General features: G+C 50.0%; 3 protein-coding genes across 3 annotated transcripts; all 3 read right to left on the bottom strand.

The window, feature by feature from the left end:
• Positions 1-440: 440 nt before the first annotated feature.
• C1QB (complement C1q B chain) lies at positions 441-6,294 on the bottom strand. Its single transcript, XM_066636816.1, has 3 exons — positions 6,166-6,294; positions 2,569-2,741; positions 441-1,226 (listed from the first exon to the last, which is right to left on the bottom strand). The coding sequence occupies exons 2-3, from the start codon at positions 2,738-2,740 to the stop codon at positions 649-651; spliced, it is 750 nt and encodes a 249-aa protein (XP_066492913.1). The 5' UTR covers position 2,741; positions 6,166-6,294; the 3' UTR covers positions 441-648.
• A 4,871-nt stretch (positions 6,295-11,165) lies between these two features.
• C1QC (complement C1q C chain) lies at positions 11,166-15,166 on the bottom strand. The gene is made up of 3 exons (XM_066636819.1): positions 15,062-15,166; positions 12,554-12,743; positions 11,166-11,762 (listed from the first exon to the last, which is right to left on the bottom strand). Exons 2-3 carry the CDS (start codon positions 12,735-12,737, stop codon positions 11,206-11,208), a joined length of 741 nt encoding a protein of 246 aa, XP_066492916.1. The 5' UTR covers positions 12,738-12,743; positions 15,062-15,166; the 3' UTR covers positions 11,166-11,205.
• Positions 15,167-18,186: 3,020 nt separating this feature from the next.
• C1QA (complement C1q A chain) lies at positions 18,187-22,284 on the bottom strand. The gene is made up of 3 exons (XM_066636817.1): positions 22,187-22,284; positions 20,717-20,898; positions 18,187-18,796 (listed from the first exon to the last, which is right to left on the bottom strand). The coding sequence occupies exons 2-3, from the start codon at positions 20,889-20,891 to the stop codon at positions 18,231-18,233; spliced, it is 741 nt and encodes a 246-aa protein (XP_066492914.1). The 5' UTR covers positions 20,892-20,898; positions 22,187-22,284; the 3' UTR covers positions 18,187-18,230.
• Between the last annotated feature and the right edge of the window lie 2,315 nt (positions 22,285-24,599).

Here is a 24,599-nt window from a genome sequence, read left to right as displayed (position 1 = left end):
GCACTCCACATTTCCTCTTCCACTCAATCCAGGGAGTGGAAAGAGAAAGAGAAGCATGGAAGACAAATTGGTGGATGGATATGGATCACCAGTGTTGCCTGAGGTGACAGCTTCAGTTGGCCTCCTGAATGGGCCAGCCTTGGCAAGCACCTGCTCAAAAAATTGCCAACTTAACCTTTAAAGGGTTATACCTAACACTGTTCAGAAGATATTTCAGAAGCAATGCTTAACCTGCTTGGAGATCGGAGCACACATTCGGATCTCATAATTCGCTTTGCATCACAACGTGCCTGAAGAGGGGCTGAAAAACTGGCTCACACTTCCCTGCCCATTCATTCATTCATTCATTCTCACTCTCTGCCTGAAGGGTCCCAAAGTGAGGTACACAAAGTCTATCAACATTAACTGCTATCGTTATTAACTCTCCAAAGTAAACCAAAGGCAGAGAGGCTCATTTATTTGGTTCAAAGACAGGTGCACAGGTCTGGTGGAGGTGGGGATGGAAAGCACATCGGAATGGACATCAGTGGGGGCAAGTGCTACAGTTCAAAGGACTGAGGGCTGCTCTTGACCTGCATCTTCCTCCAGACAAGCCTTTGAGCAGATGGCAGAACCTTCCGGAAAGCAAGCAGAAAGCATCTTCTGGCCTTAGTTTGCAGGGAAGAGCAAGAACCCCGAGAACATGCTGTCAGCTCCATCGGTCCCGCCTACCAGGGAGTTCTTGTCCGTTGGCTCCAGCCAAACGGTCTCACCCGCTTCCACCCGGAGCACCACACCACCTGTGGTGACTTGGAAGGTGTTGTAGACGTAGTCGCAGAAGGCCACAATCTTCTCGCCTCGGGTGCCGGGAGAGGCTTTCTTGAGATGAATGCACAGGTTGCCCCTGGAAGTGACGTGGTAGGTGAAGTAATACAGTCCTGGGACCTGGCAGACAAAGCGGCCGTATCGGTTCTCATAGTGGTTGTTGATGTTGGTGATGACCCGGTCAAATCGGATTGGTTGGTTGCGACGTGGCGTTATAGAGATGCCCCTGGTGGCTGAGAAGGCTGATTTTTGTGAGGATTCTGAATCTCCAGAGTCACCCTTGGGCCCACGGGGACCAGGCCTGCCGGGGGGGCCTTTGGAACCTGCTGGGCCTCTGGGGCCAACTTTCCCCGGAAAACCAGGCTCCCCCGGCTCCCCCTTCTCCCCGAAATCTCTAATGTCTTCAGCTTGCCCAGGAGGACCTATGAACGGAAGGCAGAGGAGAACGTTAAGGGATGGAGAGTCACCATCCTCTAAAAGGTATCGCATCCTTCAGAGAGGGGCAATGGATTCCGTCACACAACATTAGAACCAGGAGACACCCACTAAAACCGTGTAAGGACAGTTAGAACACACAAAGGCAATATTTCCATACCCAGCTTGCAATTAGTCTGTGGAACTCCTTGCCACAGGATGTGATGATGGCACTTGACCTGGATGCCTTTAAAAGAGGATTGGACAGATTTCTGGCAGAAAAGTCCATTCCAGGTGACAAACTGTGATGGGTTTGTGTGCAGCCTTCCTGGTTTTAGAAGTAGGCTACCTCAGAAGGCCAGGTGCAAGGGAGTGACAGCAGGATATAGGTGTCTTGTTGTCTAGTGTGCCCCCTGAGGCATCTGCTGGGCCTCTGTGAGATACAGGGAGCTGAACTAGATAGGCCTTTGGTCTGATCCAGTGGGGCTCTACTTAGGTTCTTAAATCTGCAAGAAAACGTGCGTCAGGCCAACGGCTTTGTCTTTTCCACAATGGCCTCACAACCACCAGTGGGCAGGCTCCTCTCCCACCATTGCTCCCCTGCAGCTGGTACTCAGAGCTAGACTGCCCCTGAACCTGGAGGCAGCACAAAACCATTGTGACGAGTAGCCATGGTTAGATCTGTCCTCTCCCACGCATCTGCCCACTGCCCTTTCGAAACCATTCAAGCTAGTAGCCATCTATCATCACATCTGGTGGCAACGCATCCCTAACTATGGCCAAAAGCATGAGATTTCTGAGGTGGGGCCCTTGCAAACGGGGGTGGGGGAACCGGGGCTGAGGTGGGCCCTGCAGCAACCCTCAAATGCCCTGAGATTTACCTGTTAGCCTGAAGGGGGAAAAGTCAGAGAAAGAAGATCCTATCGGACAAACTGGCAAGCCTACCTAGACCCCCCCCCCCGCATGCCATGCCATGCCCCTGACTGATTATTTGAAACAGAAAAGGACTCTGGGAGTTTTAATCATAGAACAACTGTAGTTTTTATGCATTGGTTTTCCTGTGAGTATTCACACACGAGTCCCTTCACCTACAAGCAGAAGTGCAGGGTTGGCCCATCAGTGAGGCCAACTGAGGAGGTTGCCTCAGGCAGCAGCTTGGTGGAGGGCACCCATCCTTCTCCCGCCTGTTGCCTGCCAGCTCCCTGCACTAAGCAGCAGGCACACTTTTTATCGCACCACAGGTGTGCAGCGGAACAATGCAATCTGTGCTGCAGGCGGGTTTCTTCTCATAGCAGGATACCTCGGAAAGATCCAGAGCTGCTACCCATCCCCTTTTGTCCTTCCCCTCACCTCTTCCTCCCTTAGGTCCATCTGCTCCATCTTGGCCATTGTCCCCTGGTTTCCCTGGCATACCAGGGATGCCCGGAATGAGTGTGGGGCCCTGGCAGGTGCTGGCACTGCTCAGCCAGGCTGTGGACAGGCAGAACAGCATCACCCACACGATCTCCCTGGTATCCAGCATCCTGGAAGACCAAAGACAAATAGACAAATGCAGACTATTATTACTGGTATTGCTATTATATATTATGAAAAGTGGAAGAATAAATTTTTGTTGTTGTTCCACTTTTCAACAAAGAAGTTCAAAAGCATTGCAAAATGATGTTAAAATACAACTCCCTGTCCCACAAGGATTCACATGCTTAACGCCAGAAGTCTATGCGCATAAGAACATAAGAACAGCCCTGCTGGATCAGGCCACAGGCCCATCTAGTCCAGCTTCCTGTATCTCACAGCGGCCCACCCAATGCCCCAGGGAGCACACCAGATAACAAGAGACCTGCAAGGCCTCCTGGGAATTGTAGTTTAAGAACATATGAACAGCCCCACTGGATCAGGCCATAGGCCCATCTAGTCCAGCTTCCTGTATCTCACAGCGGCCCACCCAATGCCCCAGGGAGCGCACCAGATAACAAGAGACCTGCAAGGCTTCCTGGGAATTGTAGTTTAAGAACATAAGAACAGCCCCACTGGATCAGGCCATAGGCCCATCTAGTCCAGCTTCCTGTATCTCACAGGGGCCCACCAAATGCCCCAGGGAGCGCACCAGATAACAAGAGACCTGCAAGGCCTCCTGGGAATTGTAGTTTAAGAACATAAGAACAGCCCCACTGGATCAGGCCATAGGCCCATCTAGTCCAGCTTCCTGTATCTCACAGCGGCCCACCAAATGCCCCAGGGAGCACACCAGATAACAAGAGACCTGCAAGGCCTCCTGGGAATTGTAGTTTAAGAACATAAGAACAGCCCCACTGGATCAGGCCATAGGCCCATCTAGTCCAGCTTCCTGTATCTCACAGGGGCCCACCCAATGCCCCAGGGAGCGCACCAGATAACAAGAGACCTGCAAGGCCTCCTGGGAATTGTAGTTTAAGAACATAAGAACAGCCCCACTGGATCAGGCCATAGGCCCATCTAGTCCAGCTTCCTGTATCTCACAGCGGCCCACCAAATGCCCCAGGGAGCACACAAGACAACAAGAGACCTGCATCCTGGTGCCCTCCCCTGCATCTGGCATAGCCCGTTTCTAAAATCAGGAGGTGGCACATACACGTCATGGCTTGTAACCCGTGATGGATTTTTCCTCCAGAAATTTGTCCAATCCCCTTTTAAAAGCATCTAGGCCCAATGCCATCACCACGTCCTGTGGCAAGGAGCTCCACAGACCAACTCCCACTGTGCTGATTGGGACTGAGTCCTAGGGAAGTGTGCTGAGGATTGTCGCCTCAAAGGATGAAATAGAAGAGAAACACAAGCTCCTGGAAAACTGAGCTAGGAAGAATAGGGGCAGTTGCTGGTCTTCTGTTAGAATCACAGCTTCAACGATGTCAATGCTGGAGAGCAGGGTACTTGCATGTGTGCAGATGCAGGGAGGGAAAAATGCCTTTTACCTCTTTCATTTGATTACAGTACCTTCCCTCTTGCCCCTTTGACTTGCACCCCAGGCCCAACACAAAGGATCAGTGTGTTCAACTCAGAGCTCCCCTCCCCACTGCTTGCACCTTCTCTCCCACTATCGTGCCAGTGCCAGTGTCCAGCAAATCTCCCTCCCATCCTTGCTTGCCTCTGCCACCTCTGGTAATGGAATTAGGTACCTTCCATCCAGCTTAATTGATCTCCCAAATACAAGGTGTCAGCTCTGCCCCAATGCAGACTAGAAGGAAGTAAGCTGAATGTCTCTTTCTCTCTATCCCACTGCCGGGACGGTGTCAGTGCCACAAATGGGGAGCACAGAAGCAGAGTGTGGCATCGAGGTTTGACTGGCAGGCAGTAGTTGAGGGTCCTGACACCCATCACATGGCCCACCAGGTCAGGCCAACCACTGAACCCACAGAGCACCATCAGGGGGCAAACAGAAGTGCCATGGGGAGGGCAGTCAGTGCAGTGCTTGCCCCATGGAACCCAGAAACCTGGTGCCACTACAGCAGGGGCAAAGTGTATTTCTGGGGTGGTGTATTGGAATCGAGGAAGATCTGGCGAGGAGGTAGATGTGGTGTCAGCAATGGCCCCTTTAAGGGTAAGGCCTGTGCATCTAGCAGAGTGTGCTGCACAGCTGCAGCCACTGGAAGGCAATAGGGCCCTCAGAGATATAAGGAGCACCTGAGGCAGGAAGGGTTTGTGGGTTGTAGAAGGAGTGCAGGTTGGAGGTAGGAGAGGAGACTGACTGGGCTTATTAGACAAGGCTCTGTCTCTTCTGTCATGAGTTGCCTGATTTTTTGTTTCATATACTCTTTTTTTGTCCAGTCCACCTTGATATTTGTAATCATCTTAATTCTTGGATTTCTTCTGACCTAATCCCCTCTGATATTACTCTCTCCAAGTTCATGAGTGATGTTTGTGATTCTTTAACTGCAGCTGTTGCTGGTTATTTATCTGAGATCCTTAAAGTAACATTGTCAGATTTTAAATAATTCTGGTATCTTGTTTTAAATTGTTGAGTGGTTATGCAAATTGTTATGTCAATTGTAAAGTACAATTGTTAATCGTGTTTGTTAGGCCAATAAAGGTTTCAGAAAGAGAGAGAGACTGGGCTTATTGACTTTGGAATCTGACCTTGGACTGTGACTTGGCTTATTGACTTTGGACTTTGCCCTGGATACTCTAAAGGACTGACTAATGGTCTGCTGGGAGACACTGGAGTTTGGTGTGTGGCTGCTGTGCCCAAGACCTGCTGAGGACCAAGGGTCTGCTGTAGTGGCGGGAGGCTGCTGGCAGGAGAGAGGACCTCTGCAGGTTGAACAGGCAACCTACCCTGGAGGTGGGGTCCAGCAGGACTGCAGGGCAGAACCAGGATCATTTCGTTGGGGGAAAGAAGGGGAGCTAATTTGCTTAAAGTGGGCATTAATCTCCAGGCAGAGCTTGGCCTTGGAATCTGGCAGAACAGGTGGGGGTGAGTCTTGCCCCACATATCACTTTTCCAGAATAAAAAAAGTTATGCAATTCACATTAATCCTCCTATCTTAAACTTAATAAATAGAAGTGAGCCATGGGAGAATTGTTCTATTGATTATCTGCTGGCTCTCTGCTCAAGACACCCCATCTTCTAAGTGGACTTTGCCTTGTGGAGGAGATGGAATTCAGTGGTGGACATGCAGAATGTCCCAGCATCAATCCCTGGCAACAACTCCTCAGTTTTTGCCATTATAGTCACTTCTCCCAAATTCTTCCCCAGGTCTCAACCCTCCTTTTGGCTGCAACAATAGAGCTCCTACTCCCTAGAGCTGTTGAAGCCACTACAAACTAAATGCAGTTTTCACCAAACTCAGCTTTCTTCCTGCATTGGTGGAGAATATGCCCATGCTTTGGATCCCACACCAAGGGTGGCCTGGGTAGCAACTGTGTCACCGTCAACCCTCAATGCAAAAGGACCTGGTAGAAATCTTTCCTTACCTGGCAGCCCTTTGAAGCACTCGCAAAACAGCCAGAGTAGACACGCTTCAGGCCCGGACAGAGGACAATTGGCCAGCAGAGCAACGAAAGAGGGATGGGTGCTTCCCCTTTCTCCTTTGGGCTCTTGCCTTCCCTTCCTGCTGTCCTAGCACTTTCACATCCTTACCCTGCTACAGCACAGGGAAGTCTGGCGTAATTTTGGGAGGGGTCCTTTTTGCAACCCCTGCAAGAAATATGGGGAAACTCTGCCTTGTGGTCAAGACTTTCCGAACAACACCAGGTCCCAAATGTCTTGTGGCTTTGATGGTGCAGGGAATCCAAGAGAGCTGCATTTTGGGCTTACATAAGAACAGCCAACTGGATCAGGCCATAGGCCCATCTAGTCCAGCTTCCTGTATCTCACAGCGGCCCACCAAATGCCCCAGGGAGTACACTTGATAACAAGAGACCTCATCCTGGTGCCCTCCCTTGCATCTGGCATTCTGACATAGCCCATTTCTAAAATCAGGAGGTTGCGCATACACATCATGGCGTGTACCCCGTAATGGATTTTTCCTCCAGAAACTGGTCCAATCCCCTTTTAAAGGCATCCAGGCCAGTCGCCATCACCACATCCTGTGGCAAGGAGTTCCACAGACCAACCGCATGCTGAGTAAAGAAATATTTTCTTTTTGTTCCAATTCCTGCTCTCCTGGACCTCAAAAACTTGCTCCCAACTCATGCATAATATGAGCAAATTCTCTCCTACCCGTACCAGGCCAGTGTTGCCTGCTTTTTTTTTTTTTCTGGGGGTACCCCCCAGTGCGGCCCCTCAAAGAATAGAAAAAGGGTTACTGTCTCCTTAGAGTGAGAACATCTGCTCCAAACCTGTCCAGCTTCCCAGGGGTGAAGTCAGGGGTTGGCTCAGCTCCTGTGTACACACCCATCAGGAAGGCCCAGCCTCTGGGTACACACCCATTAGGCAGCACACCCAACCAGGCCAACCTCTCCACCCTTGCTACTGGTAGCACCCAATGTGCCATCAGGGAACTGGCAGGGCCATGGGGGGCTGTGCCCCAGGTTCTGCCGGGTCCTTTTGCATTGTGGGGTGAGGGAGACATGGTTGCTAGCCAGGGCATCTCTGGTGTGGGTTCCATCTGGTAATGCAGAGAAGGAGCAAGGTGCATTTTTTTTTGGGGGGGGGGGGAGGCAAGCTTTGTCCCACATGTTAGATTTCCAAAAGTCACAGTACATTTCATACAAATGGTCCTGTCCTCCACGGACATAGAACTGAGCACCAATGCACAACACATTGCGTCCAGGTCTATCAAATCAAGAAAGAGGTCATTCAAAGAAACACCCTCTCCCAAATCTAGCACCAGCGCATGGACTTTACTGTCAAAGCCCTCCTTGCCACACCCTACTTGCTCAGTTCTCATAACCTCCTAAATTCCTGCATGTGCCATACTGCATTCCTGTTCAATAAGAGCCTCCTCCACCCCCTGATTCTTTTAATGTTAAAGCAAGTTAGGAGATCTGATCATGAATCTCCTACATGAATCTTCTTCTGATTCATGCCTCCTAGAGAGAAGGGAGTACAGCTTCTTCTGAGCCAGGACCTCCCAAAGTGAAACCTGTTTTCATGTCCCTGAGCACTTACAGAGTGTTTCTCTCTCTCACTGAACACTGAATAACTATATACATGCTTACCTTTGAAACATAGACAACACCCTGAGAGCAAGGTGTCTCTCACCCAAAGTCTTGAGCCCCAGTACCTTTCATTTTCAAAAGGAAGATGGGAGAAGCATTTTAGGAAGTGCTGTAGGCAGGAGAGGTGGTCAGGCAAAGAGATTTGATTTGGTTTCTGAGCAGTCTGTGGAAGAAGGCAGTACATTTCCAAATATTTAATTGGAATGAATGAGCCAAATGTTTGACTGCAGAACATGTTAGAGTGCCTCCTAACATATCTTTGCCTGGCATGTCATTAATCTGTGAAACTGCTTGCCACAGGATGTGGTTATGAAACATGATAAAGAGCTGTTTTTAAAAGGGGGTTGGACAGATTGATGGAGGAAAAGTCCCTCACAGGTGACATCAGGATGACTGTATGCAACCTATGGGTTTTACAGGTGGCCTTTCACTGAATGTCAGATACCAGCGAGTGGTCATTGGATGCAGGTCTCTTGTTGTTTTTCTTGTGTTGCTTTTCTTGTTTTCCCGGAGGCATCTAGTGGGCCACTGTGAGATACAGGAAGCTGGACTAGATGGACCCTTGGCCTGATCCAGCAGTTTTCTAATTTGTTGGTCCTTTATTGTTTTTCACTTACTGGGTTAGGTGAGGCTCTACCTACCCTGCCTGCATGTCACTGGTCCAAGAGTCATATTACAGCTTGCAAGCAACCAAATTCATGCACCAGCACCTACCTCCAGGGCCACGCTTGTCCCTTTCTTGCACAGACCAAGAAGAGCAACATGAAGGGATTGTCACTCCCGAATTGGCCTTTTCAGCCACACTAGACGCTATGCCAGAACCACTTTTCAGAGCGCGATACCATAGTCTTTCGAGACTGAAGGTTGCCAATGTTATGTTATCATATCTCAGCCATGTTCTCTGTGCCTGTACAACAGGAAGGCTGTGGAGGGATGCACTTACTCTCCCCTGCTCCAAAGGTGTCCCACCATGCAAGCAGCAGGGGCAGCATTCAGAAGGAAGAAATCATGCTACTTGTTTCTCAAGAGGAATCAGTCCTGATGTTTCTGACAAATGAATACTGGGTGTTGATATCACATGCGTACAGGGTCCATGAGAGGGGGGTAAAGGGGGTAATTTGTACTAAGGCCCAAGGTCAAAAAGGGGGCCCAGGAGCCAAAGGAAGGAGCCCTGAAGAATCCCCGAGTCTTGCATTTTCCTGGGGTCTTACATGAGGCCAACTGAAACAGCTACTTCAGGTAGCAGATTGGTATGGTGCATCAATCTACTTACAGAAGAATATTTAAAAAAAATATAGGAAGATACTAACCAAATGCTTCTGATCAAAGATGACAAGAGTGTTATCCCCCCACCCCACGTGCACACACACTGCATAACTTTCTCCTGGAATGACTCTCATCTAAACATGTAACACACTGGGAAAGTCATGCCATATTGATTTGGATGCACCCATACAAATTCTTTGCCCAGGTACAACATGATGTGATGCAAGGAAAGTCGTGATCTGTGTTTAAAAAAAATAAAAAATAGGAGTACCGTTGGGTGGGGAGATTGGATTGGGACTTGCAATGTTGATGGAGGAATAATGAGGAATAACTCCGATAAAGCCTCTTCAGAGTAATTGGCACCATGCAAGCAAACATAGATGCGTGTTACCCAGGGGTGGCATCAGAGAGTCGGCCCTCTCTGGCACTGGCTATGGGCTGCCTATACTGTTCGGAGGGCCCACTCAGGCATGCCAATCCCTGAACGCTTGGTACCCCTGGCAGTGGCGCACCATCATGGAGTAGGCTGGAGGTACCATGGGCAGCCCAGTGCTGACAACCTGGCAACAGCGTCGATGGGACCCACATTATATTCTTACAATTGCAATATTTAATCATTTCTCAGAGATGCTGTAGCTGCCTGTGCTGAGCAGGGGGTCAGACTAGATGACCTCAAAATTACTTAAAGCTTTAGTATTCTTTAATTTAGTATTACAGCCCTGCTAACTGGGTGAGTGGAACTTTTTCAAGGGTTGCTCCTATTGTATTTAGCTTGGGGAGAATAACTGTCTCCTTTCACCCCAGCACAGTATCTTCTCGTGGTTATTGCAGGTGACTCTTCTTCATCTTTCTGATTTTGAGCCCTTTGGGGGCAGGGAGCCACAGAATTGTTTGATTTTGTCTGCACACCACTCTTGAACTTGTTGTTGAAAAGCAGTATATAAATATTGTTAATAAAAATCATTTATGATCCTACGCACACTTTCACACTGAACATAGTCTTGTTGTGTGTGTCAGAGCTGGTCCACCCACAAGGCCAACTGAAGCAGTTGCCTCAGACAGTAGAAGGGGGGGCACCTATCTATCTGCCCATTTATCTCACTGCTCCTCCTTTTCCATGCACTCCTTGGATTGGAAAAGGAGGAGGGGGACAGGGAGGAAGAGGAAAAATGGAGGGGAGGGGAGTGCAGAGTGAAAGTCACAGGTAGTTGGAGTAGCAGAGGCTGGGGCACCATCAGTTAGGGGGGGCTGCCTTTGGCTTGCGTCCTCTGGTGTTAAGAGGTTTTGGACCAGCTCCAAGTCTTAAGCTTCATTTGATCCTATCCTTTGCCACGTTCAGTATTTTGAGCCCGGTCCTGAGCTCGGTGTGCTGGTTCACCGCTGGTGGTATCCCAGCACCACGTGGCATTGGGCTAGCGCTGGGCAAGTACCGGAGCTCCGCCGCTCAGCAGTTGCGTGGACCGCTGAGCAGTAGTGAGGTAGGTGGAGGCGTGGGGGGAGGCAGGAAGGAGGCGTTCCGGGGCGGGGGAAGGCAGAGGGAGGGCGGGGAGGAAGTGTGCTAGGGACAGGGAGTGGGGTAGGAGGGAGGCAGGACCAGTGCAGCTTTGCCCCACCTGATGCTGAGCTTCCATTTTGGGCTGCTGGCCTGACATGGAGGCTCAAAATTCTATGCTGACCCAAAGGTTGGCATGGAATCGAGTAGTGCCATTGTGGGGCTATTCGGCTTACCTGGGGGAAGGAGACAAATGTCCCCTTCTCTCAAGGAGCCGCCAGTAGTACCTTTTAAAGCACGCAGGATGCAGGGGCAGCCATTTTCGCTGCCACTGCAGCCCCACAGGCTGGGCAGCTCAGGATTGGGCTGCCCATTACCTGTGCTGAGCCTTGAGGAAAGCGGCCTGAACGTAGTCTAAATAAATGCTGTTGTTGCACAGAAATGCAGCTTATTAAAGCCAAAAAACCAAATAGTTTTATTGAGCATTTGACATGACAGAGAGAAGCATTTTGGAACAAGATGTGAAAAATCAGGACTGGGCTTGGCTGCGTGCGGAAGGGCCCTGCGGAGTAGTTCCAGAACGCACAGCACATCTAGTCTGGGTACAGCAGGAAGCCAGAGAAGATGCTGTCGGCCCCGGCCACGCCCACCATGCCGTTGTAGTCGTTGACCGCCAGCCACACCTGGTGTCCAGCCTCCATCTTCAGGAGGACTCCTCCTGAGCTGACCTGCTTGCTGTTGGACACATGGTCGCAGAAGCTGGCCACCTTATCCCTGTTGTGGTACATGTTCACGCAGAGGTTGGCGGTCAGGGATGTGTGGTAGACAAAGTAATAGACGCCGGGCACGCGGCAGGTGAACTTGCCAGTAGTGGTGTCATAGTCTTGGTTGGTATTGGTGACGACCCTGTTGAAGACCACGGGCTTATGCTTGGAAGGGTAATCGGCTGTTTGCCGCATCACTGTGAAGGCGGATTGCTGGTTCTGCTTGTAGCCACCCGGTTCCCCTGGCTCGCCGGCATCACCCTGCAGGCCGGGATTCCCTGGAGGGCCATCAGGACCCCTGGGCCCATGCTTCCCAACAAAGCCAGGGATGCCAGGCTCTCCTTTCTCCCCCTTGGGACCTCGGCTTCCGGGAGCTGCTGGAGAACCTGGAGGGATCCAAGGCAGGACAGATTATGAACAGAGGCAGTCCAGAGGGACAGGTCAGGAGGATGAAAGGTGCCAGAGCAGCGAGGCCTGAACAAGAACATCTATGTTTCCTGCCTATGAATAATCTGGGGCCATTGCAGGATTAGCTCAACAAATGAGGCCTGTGGACTATGTGCCAGGGTCTCAGCAGAGGGGGAAGAGACTTCCTTCATCACTGCCTCTGTAGCTGAGGGTGGCAGCATGAAGGAGGGCTTGCATCTGTCTGGTGCCTGGTTGCCTGATTTACTAAGGGTACGTGTGTGTGAATTTTCCTCCACGTGTCCAAAGCACTGGATGGCCTGCACAGTGCTACATTCAGGTGTTGTCCTAAATGCCCTGAGCATAAACTTTGGCACTCGTTCACCTGACCAAAAAGCTATAGAAATAGGGCTGCTTGGGGAGACTAGACACCTTCCTCCCCTTGGCAATTCATAAGTGTTCGAATGTGGCTGAGGGTCTCATCAGAGGTTGGTCAGATTAGACACTGGCCAAGGACCCGCATCCATCAGAGAAACTCATGAATCTTCAGGATCGCCAGCAGTAATAGCTCCCAATGTGCCAATGGGGGGGAGGGGGTAGGAGAAAAGTGCAGTGTACAGCTTTGCCCTTGGAACCCTCAGCAATCTGGCACTGGGTGTGGCAGCCATAAACCACATCCCTCATGCTCCTTCATGCGCCAGAAAAAAAGAGCAATGGGCCTCAGGCATACCAGCCAATGCGCGCACAGAATTACTCTTTGGGTGCCATTTACCTCGCTCTCCCTTGGCTCCTTTCTGGCCATCTCTGCCATCTTTGCCTGGGGGGCCGGGCACCCCAGGCAGGCCTGGTGCTCCATAGCAGTAATGTGAAGGTTCGACTCCTAAAGACGAATGTGCCACAAGCAGGAAAAGGAGGATGGACCCCCAGCGCAGGATCCTTGTTGTGTCACAGCCCATTTTGTCCTGCAAAGACAAGGGAAGGAAACAGGATACGTTGGGGCAGAATGGCCAACTTTGACTGATGCCATTCCTGGAGATTTTTTTTTTTCCCCAGCGAGACATCATGGTCAGAGGTTTTTGGATGCTTTGTGACAATCTCCAGGTTCTCTGACAGGAGTCATCAGGAGATTGATGCTGATTCCTGGAGACTCCAGGCCAGTACCTTAGTTAGAGGGGGCGCAAAGCACTGAGTTTTGAAGGGAGCCTCACCCTGCTGTACAAGCAGCCCCTCCCCTCCTCTTCAGAGCCATTCCGAGTGGGGGGGAGCAAAACCGAAGGAGGGAGGGAGGGAGGGACTGCTTGCACACCAAGGTGAGGCTCCCTGAAAAACTTAGTGCTTTGCACCCAATCTGGCTATGCCACTGCTTCAGGCTCATCTTGGAGAGTTGGCAACTCTAATTCGGTGTGTGTGAGGAGGGGGGAGGTGGCCTCACAGTGATAATGCTTTCTTTAGGCCCCACCTGGCTGGGCTGACCCTGAACATGATGCCCCCTACATAAGGGGCCTACATCAGAGACACAATGGGAGGCTGGTGAAGGACTTTGCCCAATAGTTCTGAGCAACCAGGCTTTGTAACATGGAGTTCCTACAGCTTTAGAAGGTGACATCACAGATGGTTCAGCTTATCCTGAAGGAGCTAAAAGACATACAACCTCCTTGTACTGAGTCCATCATTTCAAGTACTGTCTGCTCAGGCTAGCAGCAGCAGTGGTTTGCTAGAGTCTCGAGCAGAGGCCTTTCCCATCGATTTCAACCTGCAATTCCTTTTCTTTGCAGATCCTGCCAGGAATTGAACCCAGATTTTCAGCACACCCTGCTTTACCACTGAGTAGCAGGGCCACCCCTCCCATCACACCTCCAGAAAGTCCCTCTTCTGAGACCCTCTTAATGTTTTAAATCCTGCTGTTTCTTCTTTGCATCCAGCCAAGAAGTAATGCAAACTTGGGGTTGCATTGTGGCCGCATCAATGCTGCAAAGTTGGATAGGATTGGGCCCTAAATTTATTTGTTTATTTATAGAATTTATATTCCACCTTTCTCCCAGTGAGGGTAATAAATATAAGAGAGGTATCACTCTGAAAGGTACCTCTTGGCCCAATTAGAAGGAGATTCCAGTTCAATGTACTGCGTTCAGAGCAAAAAAAATAAAAAGTCACAAAGGCATTTGCACAAAAATGAACACACGGCTTTCCTTCGCAAAGGGGCTCGCAGCACAATCCGATGCATCTCTACTCAGAATTGTTCTATTGTGTTCAACGGGGTTCACTCCCAGGAAAGTGTGCACAGAATTGTAGCCTTGTGATCTTAAAAAGGCAGGGAGAAACCAGCAACAGCTGGAGGGGGGAAGAGAGAGATTGGCTAGGATCAGGTTATCTTTCACCCTGATAAATGTAAGGCAACCATCTCTTTCTGAGGTGTGTTTGCCAATTTATCAGAGTCCAGCTTTCACACACAGACCCTTGCCCTGCAAGGCTCCCACCCAGTTTGATTTGGGGGAGTCAGGATGAGAGATCTAGCAAGATATAACGTTTTTTCTCCCCTGCAAGGTCTCTTGATCAGCTGCCAGGAATGTAAGCTGTTTGAGATAAAGTTGTTGGCATCTGATAAAGTTGTTGGCAGTTGTTGATATTTTGAGTATGAGAAATTAGGAAAACAAACCCCCCCCCCCCCAAAAAAAAAAACTCTGACAATTTTCAAGGGAAATCACCAGGCAAGTTGATAGAAGATGAATGAAATTTCTCTGCTGAGTCTGTGCCTCCCTAATTGGAGAGAACTTGACACTCACACTCCAGCTCCCAGAATCTGCTCTTCCTAGAGCCAGGATGGTGTCCTGGTTCTGGTGTTGAACTGAGACCTGGAAGATCCATGTTCAAATTCCCGCTTCAGCCACAAAGCTTCCTGGGTGACCTTGGGCCAGGCACTCTCCCTCCCTCTCTTGGCCTAACCTACCTCACAGGGTTGTTGTGAGGACAAAAGGAGGGAGAGAACTATGCACAGCACCCTGAGCTCCTTAGAGGGATACAAAAATGTGAAATTAAATATACCAGGATCACAGTGTTGAATTCCCATCTGTCAAAGCAGTCCCATTCCGGGGAAAATTGACCCCCAAATCCCCACCCGAATAATGCAAAGAGCATCTCTTTCGGATGGGGGCTTCTCTATGCTGACTTTTCAAGCTCCTCTGCTACCAAATGACTTCCTCTAGGAGCAGGTCTTTTCCACAGCTTCAGTCCCATCCTGGGTAGCCAGTGCTGCAGCGCACAGGCTGGGGGTCACTCTTACCTGTTTGGGAAGCTGTTGACCCTCTCAGCCTGCAGACAGCTCCAAGATATGAGTGAACTGCAGGACAACTCAATGTGAACCAGGGAGCTGTGGCTTGCAGCTCTCTCCCCCCTAAATGGGGAAGTCGGTGGCTTGGAAAAATCAGGAACTGACCCCTCCCTACCCCTTTTTCCTATCCTCACCACATTTGCTGGTCAGCTTTCTGATCCATGCAGTTTCATTATCTATTTTGGTGACTAGGCTTGGACAATCTCAGCCAATGTGATCAGAAGTGGACATAAGTGGTTCTACAGGTGCCAAATGGTGGGGTATGCACCAGATGACTTCTTTGTACAAAGACCTACAAAGATGGGTCCAACCAACTTCAGAGGTAGCGGGGGGGGCAGTCTGCTGCTGCTACCATTTCTTCCAACTCACTCTTGAGAAGACTTGGAAAGTCGAGAGACCCTTCTCCTCTTCCTCCTCCAGTACCAGTACTTCTTCCTCCAGTACCAGTACTTCCTCCAGTACTTTTACTCCTCACCCCACAGTCAGGATCAATGGCAGTGGGGCGAGCAGGTAGGAGAAGCAGTTGAGAACGCTTCTTTGTGTCATGACCCACTATGATGGTGAAGGAAGATCCTCACTTGTACACTGCAAGTTCTAGAAACCATGGGGAGGTAAGCCACTACATGCATGTGCCTTCAAAGAATGGGCCATGTGGTACTCCTTGCAGGGCTCTTGCCTCTTGCCCAAGTTTCACAATTTGCCCCAAGGCCTCCCCCACAACTCAGTTTGGACCAGCAAGCTGTGGGTGCAAATCACCATTGAGCTAGAAAACTCAACAGGGTGACCTTGGACCAGTCAGTATCACTCAGCCTACTCAGCTTACTACACAGGATAGTTGTGATGATAATACACTTGGAAGCCAGGAACTGTATAGACCATAGGTGTCAAACATAAGGACTGTGGGTCAGACCTACGGAAGATCTTTATCCTACCCGTGATATAATTGCGCTCTCCCATATGTTGAAAATACGATCAGGTTTTGCACATTTTCTCTTCTGTCCATTTCCTCTTCTGTCATTTGCAGCTAATGAGGTCCTAAGTGATAACAAAGTGCTTATTTCCAGTCATCACCTGCTTAATGAGGTCACCTCCTGCTTAATGACTTCACTTCCAGCACTCAGCAGGTGTCATGAATGCTATCTGGCCCGTTGTATGAAATGAGTTTGACACCCCTGGTATAGACCACCCTACAATTCTTGGAAGAAAAGTAGGATGTATCTTTGAGAAAGGAGGACATCTGATACTAGGCAGACACAGGGTGGCTTTGGAGCAAACAGGAAGTGCATGGAACAGAGGCTTCCTGTTTCCAGCCGTCTCCATCATCCTTCTATAGAACCAAAGTGGATACAAAGAAACGACTGGCCAAATAGGATTGTCCCATCTGTCTTCCCTGTTCAGCTTTGCTTGTGTTGTCTACTGCTAGTGCAAGCCTATGCATGTCTACTCAGAAATAGTCCTCATTGCGTTCAGTGGGGCTTATTCCCAGGAGAGTGGGAAACCAGAAGCCTGCATCATTTCTGTGCAATCTGCCTTATCCCCCTGTGTCTAGCCTGGATCTGTAGCACTGTTCTGGAGAAGAGCCAATGAGGGTGGGGTGAACTAGGGCACCCAAAGAGGTGCAAAGCAGAGAGTGAGCTGTTATAGCACAATGGGTAAGGCTGCAATCCTGTACACACTGTTTCTCAAACTGTGGGTCAGGACCCACTAGGTGGGTCGTGAGCCAATTTCAGGTGGGTATTCATTTAAATATTGTATTTTTAATATATTGGACTGGATGCTCCCATGGTCTGTGACTGCATTTGGGGAAATGTTACAGACCTGTACTTTTAGCAAGCTGCTATGTATATTCTTTTAACAATGAAAGTAAATGGGACTTACTCCTGGGTAAGTGTGGGTAGGATTGCAGCCTAGGATTGTTAAAAATGTTCCTGCTTGCTGATGTCACTTCCAGTGGGTCCCAACAGATTCTCATTCTAAAAAGCGGGTCCTGGTGTGCTCAATATGTGAGAACCACTGCTATACAGCTAGGAGTAAGTCCCATTGAAGTCAGTAGCACTTACTTCTGCATAGACACACATAAGATTGTATGGTAAGAGGTTGAGGCATTAATTAAGCCTTCTCTGCCTTGAATTTCACCTCTGCCATCAATTTCTTTGTTGACTTATGCTTGTCATAGGTAAGCCAATCTCCAGGACTGGGATACAACCTCTTTACGCCTGCCTTATACCAAATGCTGCCCACATCACCCAATAATGCGTCAGCCTCCTCCCACATTCTAATATTCTCGCTCAGCACTCCCTTCCCCTGCATGTTTCCCATGTTCCCCATCTTCCTGCTCCAATCCAGGGAGTAGAAGCGGAAGGAAGAACACTGAGAGCAAGGATATGGACAGAGATGGACACGCCTCCCCACCAGACTGCTGCCCAAGGCAACCGCTTCAATTGACCTCATTGAAGAGCCAGCCCTGTCACTCCCTCTCAATCACATCTCCACTATGGAGATAATAATACTTCCTTTACAATGCATATATTGTTCTACACAAGGTGCTAAGAAACTACCCCAGTACCAAGGGCAGTGACACCATGACATCACACGACAGGATTGGCTGGGAGTGTCCAGGGGGAGGTGACACTCTGGGGAGGTGACTGCTGGGTTGGAGGTGACCGGGTGAAGCCTGGGGACAGTCATGCACCACCACCACCCCGGCTTGGTGCCCGGTGCACGTACCCCTCAGGCTCCACCCAAGTGACACCTCTGGTTCTACACAAGCAAAACAGCATGCTATCTCCAGGTTGCATTCTTTGTGTTGGCTCCAAGCCACACCTCGCTGAGTGATTGCAAGAAGCTTCCCATACATGTGTAGCCTGATTGGCCTTTTCCCCTTGCTGACTTATCACACAACCATTTGCTGACCCAACAGTTTTTATTTTGGGATGTTTATTGGGTGCCAAGGATGCACACAGAATGCAGAAGCAGCAGGGACAAGCCACAGAGGGGAGCGTGCATTCACACGCCATTTCAAAGAAATTCTTCCAGTGGCACAGCTAGAGAAAGCTGTGGAAGGGCGGGGGGGGGGACTTGGGAACTTCCTTGAGGGTGTGACATCTTGGTGTCTTTCTTCTCAGGGCGACGGGAAGAGGAAGAAACCGCTGAAGACGCTGTCCGCCTCGGTGCCGTTGTACACGTGGTTCCCAGCTTGGGGGTCGCTCTCCAGCCAGACGCGCTCGCCCTTGGTGAGCTTCAGGACGCTGCCTCCAGAGTTGACCTGCATGATGCTGTGTCGGTTGTTGTCGCAGAAGGTAGCCACGCCGGCACCCTTGTGCATGAGACGGAGGCACAGGTTGCCACTGGAGACCACCTGGAAGGTGAAGTAGTAGTAGCCTGGGTCCTTGCAGGTGAACATGCCCATTTCCCCGCTATAGCCAGTCTCTTGGTTGGTGATGATGTTGTCAAACACCACGATGTTGCCGTTCGGCCTGGGGTTCTTCCGAGTCGCCGAGAAGGCAGCCCTGGGCTGCTGCTGAATGTTACCGACTTGCCCTTTGAGGCCCTTAATTCCGACTTCACCTGGTGGGCCCAGGGGACCATCGAGACCCCGGTAGCCCTGGTCCCCTGGTGCGCCTGGTATGCCGGGTTCCCCTGGATCACCTTTGGGTCCCCGTTGACCTGTGCTCCTGCCGGGCAGCCCTGAAAGGAAAAGAGAAAAGGGGTTCTGGAGTGCAACGTGCATTGGAAGTTGCCCCCTACTGGGCCAACTAGCGAAATAATTTAGCCTCGTCAGCACTGATTGGCAGTATGTTTCAGACAAGGGTCTTTCCAGGGCTGAGCAAGACCTCCTGTTGCCTGAGGCAGCAGTTTCAACTGGCCTCCTGGATGGGCCGGCCGTGTGCCAGCCTCTGCTGCACCCACTCTGCAAAGTTCAGCACTCCCCTCCCCTCCACAGTTCTTCTCTATCCCCCTCTTCCTTTTCCAATCCACTAAAATTGAGTGTTGGGAGAGTTAGAACAGGCAAGAGAAAATATTTCTTTACTCAGCGTGTGGTTGGTCTGTGGAACTCCTTGCCACAGGATGTGGTGACGGCATCTGGCCTGGACGCCTTTAAAAGGGGATTGGACAAGTTTCTGGAGGAAAAATCCATTACGGGGTACAAGCCATGATGTGTATGCGCAACCTCCTGATTTTAGAAATGGGCTATGTCAGAATGCCAGATGCAGGGGAGGGCACCAGGATGAGGTCTCTTGTTATCTGGTGTGCTCCCTGGGGCATTTTGTGGGCCGCTGTGAGATGCAGGAAGCTGGACTAGATGGGCCTATGGCCTGATCCAGTGGGGCTGTTCTTATGTTCTTAAACTACAATTCCCAGAATGCCTTGTAGGTCTCTTGTTATCTGGTGTGCTCCCTGGGGCATTTGGTGGGCCGCTGTGAGATACAGGAAGCTGGACTAGATGGGCCTGTGGCCTGATCCAGTGGGGCTGTTCTTATGTTCTTATGAAGGAGGAGCAGTGGTGGCAAATGGGCAGACAGAGATGGGTATCCTCCACCAAGCTGCTGCCTGAGATGGCTGCTCCACAGGCCCCATGGTCTTGCCCAACCCTAATTGGGGTTTTTGGAGATCGGACCCAGGACCTTCTGCATGCATAGCATATTCTCTACTGCAGAGCGACAGATGCTGCCTACTGTGACCCAAACTAGACCCTTGCCTTTCACCTGTCTTTCTATTCCCTCCTGAACGTGGCTGAGCAAAGCTGTAGCCACAGAGGAAGAGTTGTCCTCTTTGAGGGTATTCCAGGTCCCCTCCTAAATGCACCCCCAAACCTGAAGCCTTTCAAATAAGATTTCTGAGGCAGGAACCTCTTGATGTCACAAGGTGGGGTTTGGTGAGGTCATAAGACTGCTGTTCATGGACAAATGGGTCTGTGAGGCCAACTCCATGCAGATAGTCCGGTCAGTGTCCCTCTTCCACTCCTGTCAGGAACCTCAGAGCTTAGATGGGGGATTTGCTTTACCCTCACCTTCTTCCTCCACCTACTCACGCTTAGCTAGCAGCATAGGAGGAGGTAGCCTTCTCTTCCTCAGGGTCTGTCCTGTCTGTGGGGGCCTTTCCAGTCTCATCACAGGCTTCCAATTTATCCTCCTCCCACAGCCTGATCAGGACCCATAAAGCACCCCACCCAGTACGGCACAGGGACTCTAGAAGCCCGGGCAAGTGGCTCCATCATACCCCATCCAGAGTATGGCAAACTGGGTGGGAGATTTCACCTCCTAAGTTGGCCTCCTCACAGCCACTTCCTGGAGCTTAGCAACCTAGACGGGTGATGACACAATGACGTCATTGCCAAACATCCAGTCCCTTTTCAAAGACACTTACATGTCATGGAGATGTGCCTGGGATGGTGCTGTAATGGGGCAAGCTGTTCTTTAGCTGCAGACTGAGAGGCAGTCAGAAAAGGGGAAGATGTCCATGGACCAGAGGCTCAGCGTGGGTCAATATATCCCCCATGGGGATCTTCACTCCATCAGTGGTGGCAACCATCACAGTGGGGTTGACCAGAAGCTGCTGACCACACTCTTCTCCAGCTCAATGTTGGGTACTCCAATGTTCTCTTACCTGGTTCGCCCACATCCCCTTTCTGTCCAGGCCTTCCATTCAGGCCTGCGGCTCCCTTGTGTCCATCTCTGCCATTGGAAGCTTGGCACACGTCTGCCTGAGAGGTTGCCTGAGGAATGGCACCATCCAGGATCAGGGCCAGAGCGCCAACTGCCAGCCAGAATCTGCTTGCCATCTTGCCTCTGTGGATATCAGCACAGGACAGGGTGAAAGTCTTGCCCCCCTCCCCTTCTTGCTTTTTGGAAAGGGTCCCCCTTCTTCTGCTTCTATAATGTGGAAGGGGTGGTAGTTTAAGGGCATTTTTGCAGGCCATTGAATGCAAAATGTCCCGGATTCAGTCCCTGGAGGCATCTCCAGGTAGGGCTGGGAAAGACCCCTCAACGATATAGTGGAGAGCTCTTTTTGGTCAGTATAAATGGACAATATATATGTAGGGAAGCTATATATGTCCATCAGAAGCATCCATAAACCCATAAGTGCAGGTGCTTGTTTTTATTGATAACTAAATAAAAATACAAAACACCACATTTTGCATTGTATTTTAATGCAAAAAATTAACACAATTTCCAAATTCCTCTATTTATTGAGGCTGCAATCCTATGCACACTTCCCTGGGAGTATGCCCCACTGAAGACAAAGGGGTTTACTTCTGAGTAGGCAAGCCTGGGCTTTTGATCTAGTTCTCTTCTCTGGCCCCCCAAAAACCAGTCTTTGCCCTCTTCTGTGTGTGGCACACATCGCTACGGAAGCTCTTATCCCCCTCTCAGTCTTCCCTTCTCCAAGCTAAACATGCCCAATCCTTTCAATCTTTCCTCCCAGGACTCATTGTCCAGACCCCTAATTGACCTGATGACCCTTTTCTGAGGCCATTCCAAGAAGGTCTTCATCCTTTTCAATGCACTCACTAGACCAAGATCTCAAACTGCTGTGAAATTTGTAGGCAAGTTGGCATCAGCAGTCAAGTCCTGCTGTGTTCAGAGGGGCTTATTCTCAACATAGGATCACAGCCCCAGTCATGCACTATTATAACCACATTTCAGATGTGCAGACCACCCCCCCCCCCTCCAGAAATACCACTTGTCTTTCAGAAACTCATTGGGCTTTCCAGTAAAATCCTCAGATGTTTCTCCTTGGGAGGAACTCTGAAACTCCCTTCAAATGATACTTTTCTGGTCGTTTCAAAGGCAAAGTCAGTCAGGCTGGGCTTTGGCAGAGGGTTCAACCTGATGAGGAAGTAGGCTGTTGATCAATTTAGGGGGCACAGGAGGGCTTTGTTTCAGACCCCCACTCTTCAACCTGCCTAGCCGGCTGAAAAGCAACCTGATACAACGTTGAATACAGCAGCATGAATTTAGGGATGGAATGAGGACTGTAAGTGGACTGCATGAGGGCTGGGCCGGCAGTCTGGATTACGCAACTGACATCAAAGAAAGTCATTGTACAAACAAAGCTAGGGAGAAGGTTGCTTACCTCCTTGCACGGACTCTCCTCCAGGTCCTTTCAGCAGAGTGTCTCTTTTTGGCCCTATGCAAAAGGGAGAAGGAAAAGTGGGAAGGGAGGAGGGTAGAAGCAAATGGTTTTGGCTGAAGTTTCCCTTCCTCCTTTCCTCCTTTCAATTACTTCCCTTATTCTCCCCACCCCGGGAACTAAGACAAACATGTCCCTTCTGCGTAGCAATGGGGATCTTTGCAGCATATCAGCCCATTGCTACTGTTGAGCAGGTATATAGGATCATAGAAAGGCCCCACAGGGTCATCTAGTCCAACCCCTGCCTGTAGCAGGAAATCCTCATAGAGCATCTCCAACAGGTGTTTGTCAAGCCTCTGATTGAAGATCTCCAATGAGGGAGGGTCCACCACTTCCCTCAGCAATGTGCAGAACAGCCCTGACTGTCAAAATTTTCGTCCTGATGTTCCGCGAGAATCTCCTCTCTTGCCGTTTGTCGCCATCGGATCTAGTTCTGCTCTCAGAGGTAGTTGGGAACAAATTTGCTCCTTCTTCCATAGCAGAGCACTTCAGGGCTTTGAAGAGCACCTCTCAGCTTTCCTTTCTCCTGGGTGAACTTGCCAAATTCCCCCAGCCTAGCCTCATAGGGCTTATCCTCCAGCATCACTGCTCAACGTATTGATTCCATGCTAGGGGTTGTCAGGGATGGGCCTGTAAAATATTATAATGCCCCCACCCTTTGCAATGTAGCAATCAGTCATGCATGGAGTAGTGTATACAGTTCTGGTTGCCATATCTTGAAAGTGATAGCAGTGAGCAGGAAAGAGGGCAGGAGGGTCTTCATCCATCCCCCCACCCCCAGCCCCCCACCCCACACTGGGGCAGATAGTTTGGACTTACCTTGTTGGGGAAAAAACCAAGTGCAAGGTGACACAGTGTGGGTGAGTTTCAAGGACTTTGGGAGAAGGAGCTATTGAGGCCATAAGGCTGATTTCCTGCCCACTGTCCTCATTTGCGTTTGAGTGCAAAGTCCTTAATGGATCCCTCTCCTCTTCTAAGTTGGTCATCTTATCTAGATGAGCTCCCTCAGAGGCTCTTATTAGCTGTTCTTCGCTAGAAGGGAAAGCAATCTGGTTCCAGTTATGCACCCAGACAATCCTTATGGCCAACAATGGATTTTTTGTTAATGATTTAGTTTGACCGCCATAGAATATTTGAGTAGGAAGGGACAGTGGAGGCCATCTAGTCCAACCCCCCGCTCAGTTCAGACAACTGCTGCAACCTTGACAAGCAACTGACTTCTGTCTCATCAAGAAAGAGGCTTGAATCATCCAGAAGGCCATGATTCAGATCTTGGACTATTGTCCTGCTCTGAACGGGGTTGCATCCCTTCGGAAGGAGCAGGTCTGCAGCTTGGAAGTGCTCCTGGATTCACAGTTGCTCCCGGAGTCCCACGTGGCAGCTGTGGCTAGGGAAGCCTTCGCTCAGCTTTGGCTGATTCGCCATCTGCGACCATACCTGGGTCACTCAGACCTGGTATGACTTGGGTCGCTCAGACCTGGCCACAGTGACCCTAGTGACATCTAGATTAGATTACCGCAATGCACTCCACACGGGGCTGTCTTTGAAGACAGTCCGGAAACTGCAATTAGTGCAGAATGTGGCCACCCCTGTGGTTGCTGGGGCTTGTTGGTTAAACTCAGTCAGGCTGTTGCTTCAGCAACTACACTGGCTGCCATTTCATTTCCAAACTCAATTCAAAGTGCTAGTTTTGACTTTTAAAGTCCAGGTCCAGTGTATCTGAGGGACCATCTCCTTCCATACAATCCAACCTCTCCTTGCAGGTAATCAGAGGGAGCCCTTCTGACTATGCTGCTACCAGCAGAGGTGAGGGGAACGAGGGCAAGAATAGGACCTTGTCGGTGGTGGCACCCCACCTGTGGAATCCCTCCGCCTGGAATTGAGAACAACTCCCTCTCTGGAGTCCTCTCAGCAGGGTTTTAAGACTTTTTATTCAGGCAAGCTGACAACGGGGGATGGGGAGGGAGGGGGGAGAGCTGGCGCTCTTTTCTGAAACGTATTTCAATTGTGATCTGAGTTTTTTCTGTTTTATTGCTTCAGTTGTTTGTATTGTATATATTAATGTTTTAGTATTGTTTTATTTGTAAGCTACCTCGAGTACACTTAGCAGGGTAGAAAGGCAGCATATAAATTCTATAAATAAATAAATAAATTTGTGGATAGCACTTGCAGGTGTGACACCCATAAGTTTTTTTTTTAAATTGAAAAATTAAAAAAAAATCAGCCGCTTACCCCTGCCCCCAAGTTTCCTAGTCACCTCCAAGCCCCTAGAGCAAGGGGAGCAAGTGGCCAGAGACTGCGATCCCTGTTGCCCTTCTTGCAAAGAGCACTGTTTTTCTGTTACTTACTTCGATAA

The sequence above is a fragment of the Tiliqua scincoides genome, chromosome 9 (assembly GCF_035046505.1).
Source record: "Tiliqua scincoides isolate rTilSci1 chromosome 9, rTilSci1.hap2, whole genome shotgun sequence".
In the NCBI taxonomy this organism is placed as follows: domain Eukaryota; kingdom Metazoa; phylum Chordata; class Lepidosauria; order Squamata; family Scincidae; genus Tiliqua; species Tiliqua scincoides.
Note: the sequence above shows the minus strand (reverse complement) of the source record. Positions and strands in the feature narration are given on the sequence as shown.